The 9,315-nt window shown below is 43.4% G+C and overlaps 1 protein-coding gene across 1 annotated transcript; it reads right to left on the bottom strand.

The window, feature by feature from the left end:
- Positions 1-1,302: 1,302 nt before the first annotated feature.
- Positions 1,303-6,725, bottom strand: RBM18 (RNA binding motif protein 18; the record flags this gene model as incomplete). The annotated part of the gene is made up of 4 exons (XM_009331616.1): positions 1,303-1,940; positions 3,339-3,424; positions 5,256-5,342; positions 6,588-6,725. Coding segments are annotated over 4 exons (471 nt in total), but the record flags the coding sequence as incomplete, so codon positions are not given.
- Positions 6,726-9,315: the final 2,590 nt, after the last annotated feature.

Genomic DNA, 9,315 nt, shown 5'->3' with positions numbered 1-9,315 from the left:
GTCAACAAATTGTACTTAAATACAAACAAATATCGAAGTATGTTTCTGACAGGAACACAACCACATACCTGATTTGAATCTAGGTATTTTCTAAATTCCTAATAGAAATAGAATTGATTGCTCTTCTAAATAATGCAGATACAGATCCGGAGGACTACAAACGTTAGAGCACGCAAGAACAAAACACAGGCTGTTCACAGAGGAATGTAAACGGGTGTTATTGACATTCAGAGGGGTACAAACTCCCAGCGATACTACTTTTCTCTTTACTCAGGTACCCAAAAACTAGAAAGCAAATATTTAACAGCACGAGACCTACTTTTGAACACGTCAGGCTTTTAACAATCCACCCGTCACACACAAGCACAGCTCCATTCCAGATGCTCGGTTCGGAAGCAGGAAGCGTGCTCTCCTTGGAGGTAGGTGCGCCGCTTCAGGAATACAAACCTTACTTTGCCATGCCAGTGAGCAACACCTGCATACAGAAACGAGGGGCTGTTTAAAAATTATTTTCCTCCTCTTGTTTGAGACCACTGTTAACCAGCTTGGGGAAGCAACTCAAGAGTGACCGACGAGGTAAAGATGCACCATAGAAGGGACCAGAGAGAGCTGACATCGGCAAAATCAGACCAGCATCTCCTGGACCCGAGCGCACACGTTCTCCCACATCCCCCTCGCACACACAGTCACAGCACTGCGTGTACTAAGGAGACAACGCTGCCAGACAATGTTTTTTCCTCAGATTTCTATTCTGCAGGTAACATTTAGGGAGAAGAATGTGCTGCAGATCAGTTTAAGTGAAGTGCCATCCATTAGACTTGTAAATGAAGCGCCTGGCGCAGGTAATCCTCAGCACACCGTAGAACCGTTTCGCCACAAACGCTTGTGCCGCTTCGCACCAGGAGACAACCGACCACCTTTAGTTGGTCTGGTTGGTGGGCAAACGCCGAGGTCGTGTGCTTGACAGATGTCTCCGAGGCTGCAGTGTTATTCTCACACCGTCACATCTGGTTTATGAAGAGCTACCACTGAAGGCGATCACTGAACACAAACATCAGATATGCCACTGCCGTGCCCTGAAGCTTACGGCACAGAGCAGACCTCAGGGGTGCGTAAATGCACTCATTCCTACACGGAGGCACACACCTACAGCCTAAGCGACACTGAAAATACCCGTGCCGTGTCATGACTTCTCTTAAGGTTATCACATCATAAAGTCATACCTTAAAGTTTGCAAATCAAAATGCAACATAAATTTGCTTTGGTGCATATAAAACATAGCATGCACAGTTACTAAAAGTGTTGCAAAGTCTATTTAAAATTAATTTTATTGAGATGAAAAAGTTTTCCATGGTAACTACAGAGCGTTAATCAAAACCAAGTGCTTCCCCTCCATTAAAAACACGAATTGGAATACTTTTTGTTCGAAAATACTTTAAAAAGTAGTCAGTTAAATGGAGTATTTTTGGATGTGCTTTACTCCATACACTGGTTACTGTTTCTAATCTTGCTAATGAATGCACACTAACGAGAGGTTGTCTGCGTGTTCATCAGAGGCTTTGAAGGGAACCTACTTTTCTGAACAGCGTTCAGCTGTGAAGCTGCACTGGCAGTAAGGAGTATTCAGCAGACCACCTAAGGTGTTACAAAACACTGTGCCGTGGACAGTGGTGGTGTGCTCAGGTGGCAGCATCCTTCTCACTCTACAAAGTACAAAAGCATTGGAGGACTCCAGGTATACAAAGCAGTGTTTCTTGCTACCATCATCCATTCATAAGCATCATCTTCTAGATTTCCAGGCAGCTCTGGAATAAGGAGTAGTCCTTTTCTTATCCGGTGGTTTGAAGTAAGAATAAACAGGTGCTGCAGGGTATTCTGCATCAGGGTTTTCTGCCATCATTTTCAGCTTGGCTTCAATGGCCTTTATTTTTGCACTGACACTGAAAAGAGAAAAAGCAGAAAAGAAATTGAGCTTGATCTTAGCATGCAATCAGACTACAGCAATCCAGAGATTTTGTTGACATGCAAATACTTAGTCACACAAGGAGGGGCTAGGCAGCCCCCATCGCTGCATTCACAAGCAGCATGAAGTTGGGAGGCAGGAATCTACTGCTTAAAGCCCACGCTATTTCATTTCAATCCTCAGCATGGATTTGCTTAGGAAAGGTCCTCCGAGATATATCACAGCACCACAAAATAACGGTCCTTGCACCTACTCAGCACTTTCTTGAGGACACTGAGCAAGACAAGTACATAACAAGGCTTCCTACTTCATGTAAAATGATGTCATTTAAAGAGGTCTGAGCATGTGCAGCAGAGCGCAGCTCAGACGAGGCTGCTGGAAACAGCAGAGAAATGAAAGCCAGACTTCCTCCCAGCTACAAGACCGCTCGGGATGGGAAAACCCCAGACCCTAATTAAGTCAGGAAGAAACATTATTTCAGCATTAGCAGGGTTTATCCCAAAGGGAGAAGCTATCCCAGGTTACACCCCAAATTCCTAGGACTTTTGTTATTCGCTATCCTCCATTGGGTATGGACTGAGGCACGTTCCCTTCTCTGCTGTGGCTTCTTGCAGCATCCATCCTCGCTAAAACAACTCCTTCGTGCCACTGACGTGGCTGACAATCTGCACGACTCAAGTCTTTCTGCTCATTGCTTCCTAGCGTGTTACTTCTGAATTGCAAGCTTATTTCATCTGTAGGTAAATTCGTTATCCCCAGTCCTGGTTCCTTATAGGGTTCCACTGACAGAACACAGACGAAAATCACATACCCTTTCAACCAAACTGTGAACTAGCAAAGCAGCACTATGTGCTTTAGGTAAACAGAGGGGTTGGAGAATTTAACCACATCCCACAGAGAAGACCAACCAGCCCTAACGCTCGCAAAAAAAAAAAAAAAAAAGTTTTACGTGAGGTACTACCTGTGATTTTGTTTTAATCTTTTGCCACTGTAGTAGAAATTCTTGCTCATAAGCATTTTGCTTTATCAAATTAGTACAGTACAAAGCCTCTCACTGAAATTCATATGAAGAAGTGCAAAGCACATTCTGGCCAAAGGAGCTGGAATGTTACACATTCTCAATTCCTCTCCTCATCTCTTTTCCTTCCTACTGCCCTAGTAGCTTCACATGTTAGAAAATTAACTTCAAGTCTGAAGTGTCCCACATCAAATGAGTTACTTTGCAGCATGCTGCCCTTCTAAAAACAGTTTTTCTGCCATGTTATATTTTTAGCATAAAGATAATGCTAACAACTCCAGATATTATTGAAATTGAAGAAGTTAGTTCCCCACCACTCCCATGGTTTGGTCACCTCTCACCCACCCCACCTCCTACCTTAGGTTAGACTGGGGCGGCTCTGTGCTGGAAGATGGCTCCAGACTGATTGGAAGGATCTTCTCACCTTTATTGTGATCAAATCTCTGCGAACAAGAGACCAAGGATTGAAGTCAGCTGGAATTATGAACACAGAAACATTTGCCCACAGATACACTTTAGAGCTGGATTAACACCACCTCAGATTTTGTGAAGCTTTTGCTAGGAATAATTTTGGTGGGCAAACACTGAAACAAATCCCAACCGTAACACTTGTTTAGTACCAACATGGAATGTAGACTCTGATACCGAACACTTATGTGCATTGTACTATGGATCCTTAAACCTTATCCTGTCTTATCGCTTCTTGTTCCCCTCTATATAAGACATGAAGCAAAGATGGTAAATTTTAAGGTAACTATTGTACTGTATTGCTACGCTCTTTATACAGACATTGTGCAGATTCAGAAGGTAACCCAAGCACACAACTGCACAGAATCATGCAGTGCTGGGAGAAAAGAAAAAAAAAAAGAAAAAAAGAAAAAAGACCAGTTAGGAACCACCAAGAAAGCAGCTTGTGAGTCTGCCATCTCTGTGGGCAACGGGCCTCCTGAACTATTCGCAGTGTTCTGCTTCCTTATTTCATTTGGCACAAAGTCAGGTTTGTTTTTCAGCAGAGCTGCTCAAACTGACAGTGTCTGGTAAGCCTTGGCCGCTCATCTTAAAACTACTTAGCATGGTGCTGGTATTGTCTAAAATAAACACTTGTTACAATAAGCCAAAGTTTTGTGTTGTTAAATCTTTCCATTCACAGATTAGAAAATGCCATGCAAACTGAACTGATTATTTATGCATGTTCTTCACTGTACCCCGGACAGCCAAGCACCGAGCTACCCCGCTGAATTCCCAGCTGAGCAGACACTCACTCCTCTGGCCGAAACGCCTGTTATGGCCTGATCATTCTTCAGGCATCCGGAAGCACGTGGCGAGCTAGTGGCTACAGAGCTGAAGAAAATGGAGCCTGGATTTGCACAAGCTTGGATGTGCTGACAAAAGCCTGGAACCCTTGGAGCCAATAATTAAAACAACATGGTCTCCTTTAACGAAGATACCTGTTTTGTTGTGGTGGGGTTTTTTTAGCATCCAAAACAGATGCACTGGTGTACTTGATTAGAGAAAGGGTAGAAAGCTGCTTGTAGGATAATCAACACGTGCTAAAAGCAAACTACCCAAAGGAAAATGGCAAGAAGCAGCTCCCCCCACCTCCCCCAAAATCCATTTATCTGCAAATAAAGTTATTCAAAATAAATTGCTTTATCAAATACCAGATAGTAAATAACTGCAGGATAAACAAGACAAGAAGTTAAAAAAATTAAAACAAGGATGTTCCAGAAAGTACTGCCTAAGTTAATATTAAAAACTTGATGTTTTATGCAACAGAGCAAGCAATAAAAGGATATTTAGCTTAGATGTGAAATATGTTGCTTTAAAGTCAAAAGTAATTAGAGATGCTGCCACATAAGTGCTTTCAGAAGTGGAACAAAGTACTCAGTAATTGGGAATTTCCATGCATCTCCTATCCAAACAGGGAGCAAAACCACAAAGGGAAGGATTCAAACTTCCAGCCAATCACTCACTGAGTTCAGGAAAAGTTAAAACGTGGACATTTATAGAAGTAATCTGTTCACACCACTTTGATCAGAAACTCCCTTTCAAAGAACATGAGGTTAAATGGCCTATTTTCACTCACAGCTAATCCAGCACAGTTTAGGTGGACAGGAGAAGTGGTAGATTGTTAATACCGTTTCTATCAGAGTAATTTCCTAGAACAGACTGAAATTATCTTGCCAGGCTAAGACAGCCTTGAAAAGAATTGTTCCTTAAAGTTTTTCGATTTTGCAAATTAAAAGCAGTTCTTATTTACAACCACAAGCTTACCTTGACTTGTGCATGTGCCCACCGCACCACCAATTTCTTGGAAAGGGCCAGCTTGCCATTGAGACATTGGATCGCTTTTTCTGCTTCCTGCACAGGAAGACAGTTCAATAAACAAACCAAGTCGTTAGTCAAAACCGACTCAGATTTAAAGAGCCTTTTTTCTTTGTTAATCAGTCTTCTGTAAGTACAGCTAACTGACAGCAAAGAAAGTTTATCCCATTGTATCCCAACCCAGGAATATCTTTGGAAGGCTCCAACATCCGAGTAACTAGACTTTTATCAGCCTTATTGGTTTATTCTTTCACCTGTTTTTGGGGGAGGAAATGGGGAAAGTGATCAGGAGTTTTGAAGATACCACACCTAGAGGCCACTGGAAGAGCATTCTGAGGGAGGTTTATGCTACAGGAGTTTCTCTAGAAAATATGGTAACTCATCACAGTGATTACATGTCTCATCAACACCTATCTATGCTTACGCCAGATCCTGCTGACGTGCATGGGGGACATTATCCACTTGGTCCTGTTCTAGGCTCAGCAGCGGAATCTCAGTTTTGGGACACTCCCATAAAACTTGATTCACAGCAGTTGAAGACTTATGTTGCAAAGCTGTTCCACCTTGCCATGAATAATTTTCTAGAGCTAACGCACTGTGTCAGGGCTCTTCTGACATCCTTACCGGCAACTGCACAACAAAAAGATGAGATCATACAACCACAAGCAATCTCCAAACACACTGTTCTTCCTAACTTTTGAACAATTTCAGCAGAATTACGACAAAATAACTACAACTCTGATGTTGCAGGTGAGCACGACTTAAAATTTTGGTTTGTAACGAGAGCTAAAATCCCAACTGGACAGCCAGGGGCAGTTCACTCCAGGATGCTGCAGATGTGTCACGTTGTACATCTGGCAGCATCACACAGGTTGGTGTTTGTGCATTCATGAAGCCAAAAGAAAAACTAGGAGGACTTTGGAGCAGTTCTGGATTTCAGGTGGTCTGGCAGGCTGATCCAAGGCTCTGCGTGGGTCACAGCATCTCCACGGTACCACTCCACGAGCTCACTACAAACGTGGCCCAAAGAACTGACCCTTTCTGATTTGCATTAGAAAGCAGGATTCAGGAAAAGCCAGCACAGGAGAAAGGAAATCACTATTGCTACTTCCAGGAGCGGTCACAGAGTGGCTGTCACGGAGTGGAGCTGTTAAGAGTCTGTAGGTTTGTGTAGACAAGGTATTTAATTTATCCTTTCCTGTTTTAGCTTTACATTAACATAAAAAAGATGGGGAAAGAAGCCAGTCATTTAAACCAGAGTTTTAGATAAAAGCAACATACCTGTTTGGTTTCAAAGTTCACAAAACAGTAACCCCTTGGCTGCCCCTCCAGAGCACCAGACTTGTGAAAGAGAAAGTCAAATTGCTTTACTTTGCCAAACTTCTGAAGGAGTTTGAGAAGGTGGTATCTGAATGGGAGAGAAGATGTTTATGAAACCTTTCACCACTCTCAAAACGAGGAGATAGAGAGGAACCCCCTGACACACACACATGTATCATAGTCAGTCACATAAGCAGTTCAGTTGTCATAGGTGTATTCCCAAATACCCGCAGAGGTGGGCGCCCTGTTCAGCAACCCTTCAGCATCCATCGCTCTGAGCTGTGTTATCAGTGACTGCTCTAAAACCCCAAGGCACAAAGCTTCCCTCCCAGCGGTGCCAGCTGAAGGGCGTGCAGAAGATCTATTAATAGTTGGCTTTTGGACAATTATGCAATGGTTTGCTAGGAGTCTAGGAGGGCTTTGCCTCCTGCCTCTCTAAATCACACCTACTTTCAAGCGTAAACATCGTGTCCCCCCCATCATACAGAAATGCAGCCACTCTCCCACTTGCCCGGCACAGCTGGGGAAGCACGAAGACAGAAGAATAAGCAGAACAAACTGCAACCAGGAATTGACAGTAGACCAGGCAAAAAAAGGCACCAGACAGACCTCAGTATCATCCAGGCCAAATCTGCCAGTGCTTCTGGCTCAGACAGCTTTTCAGCAACATGCACATGAAAGTCAGACACTTATTTAGCCAATTATCTTCCTGCCATCCAGTGGGGAGTGTGCTGTTTTCAATAAAACTGGGAAAAGCCAGAGTAAATCTGTCTGCTTAGTATCTAGTGTACTGAGCAACTTAAAATAAGGAGCACATTTGTTGTACAAGCCACATCTAATCCTGAAAGTTCTTTGCAGATTTTCTGGTTCCCTGTATCAAAGCGTTTAACAACACTAGCTGACCTAGAAGGAAAATGACACCTGTTACTATTTCACTGCCTGACCCCATCCCTAGAGTTTAAGAATTGTCTAAGGGTTTAATAGGGGTGTCTTAGTCAGGACTCATCTCCTGATCAGCTGTACAGCATTCAGTAGCAAGCCACATAGTCTAAGCCAAATTTTCAGCTTGCAAGATAACACTCAGCGCTCTGAAAGCCTACCAGGATAACTCAACATGCACATGGAGCACCAGGCTCTGGATGAAACCTTGTATGTCCAGACATGAATGGTCAGTAGTGGCCCAAGACGGCCAAATGCACAAGGCAACTTTAGAGACAGTCCAAATAGGAAGAGCAGACAACATTTTTCCTAATAAAGCCTGATAGGATGTTTGAAAAGGGCCGTAGCCCTTTGTTAAGCTCCAGGAGCCAGGCAAGAAAGTTCCAGGAATGTGAGTCATCTCACAAGGTCACGGTGGACACTCAGGATATGCACTTTTAAAGAGGTGAAGGTGCAGCAAGTGTTCAGATGAGCAGTGCAGAAGGGCCAAGTTATCTCCCAGGGGAATAAACACATTGTAATTGATTATGGAAGGCTTCCTACATCCTTTGGAATACAGACGAAGCACTGTGGTCTTCCAAGAGGCCTACAAACCCTCGGTCTCTGCTCAGAAGGCAAGGGAGACAGAAGAGCAAGAGCAGGAAAAAGAAGGAGCTGGTTACACAGTAGCCAAGTTTCACCACCGCACCTCAAGCTACCAAGGAGCAGTCACAGATGTACAAGTAAAAACACTAACTTTGGAGACATCATGTATATAAACCCCACATGTTGAACTTTCAGAGCCTCCAAGATATGTAAATGCACCTCAGGTTTGTTTCTGCAAATATGTTGCTACAAAAAGCACTTGCAATTTCAGCAGTATGAAAATAAAGCCCTTACCACTAGAATGCTGTTCCCTTTTCGGCAATTACAGAGGCAGTGGAAGGGCAACGATGATTCTCACTGCATTCTGTTTAGCAACAACAAAACCCCTGCAGCTGCCCTGCTAAAAGGAATACTTTGTGGTTTGGTTTTTTTTCCCTGAGAACCTCTGCATGCAAATAATACTTTCTTAGCAAAGTGGTAGTTCTTCCTTTAGAACAAATTTCATTAAGAGTCTAGAAGCAACCTATGTAACCTATTTTATCTAGAATCTTTAGATAGTAGATGATGCAAACGCTATTGTCCAACCATGCATGCGATTTTTACAACTGCAGGTCACCTACTCTCCATGGAACAGCTCAGAACTGAAGTCTTGTATAACTAGAAGTTTCAGGCTATGATTATGACTTGTTATCGTTACTATAGTGAGGGCATTAACAGTAACTCGACAAGTAGTTCTCCAAGCCAAGAAGAGTTCAGTACTGAAGGAAGACCTGTCACGGAAAACCTGAAGCCTTAAAAAAAAAAAAAAAAGAAGTGAGAACATGTAAAAAGCTTTACTATGGCAACGACTTGGGTTATCCAGAGCTTGGAAGTCGCTCGCACAGATGTGGCCCCACCGTGCTGTACAGATCACCGCGGCCAACCTCAGTTTCCACTTCCTGTCATCTGATGTGAACGCGAGACAAACCAGCAGCTCCCCCATTTCCTTTTCCTCCACTCTTCCTCCTGGCACCCCGAGTGCTATTCAAACACAGGCAAGGCTTCCTCCGAACAATGCTGTCCCAAGGATACCGCAAAGGTACCGGGCCACATGCGAAACCTATTACTGCGAAGAATTTTGCCCCGCTGGGAGTCAGTAGGAGTCTGTAACAACAACTCATGCACA

Source organism: Pygoscelis adeliae, unplaced genomic scaffold, assembly GCF_000699105.1.
Source record: "Pygoscelis adeliae isolate BGI_AS28 unplaced genomic scaffold, ASM69910v1 Scaffold619, whole genome shotgun sequence".
NCBI lineage: Eukaryota > Metazoa > Chordata > Aves > Sphenisciformes > Spheniscidae > Pygoscelis > Pygoscelis adeliae.
Note: the sequence above shows the minus strand (reverse complement) of the source record. Positions and strands in the feature narration are given on the sequence as shown.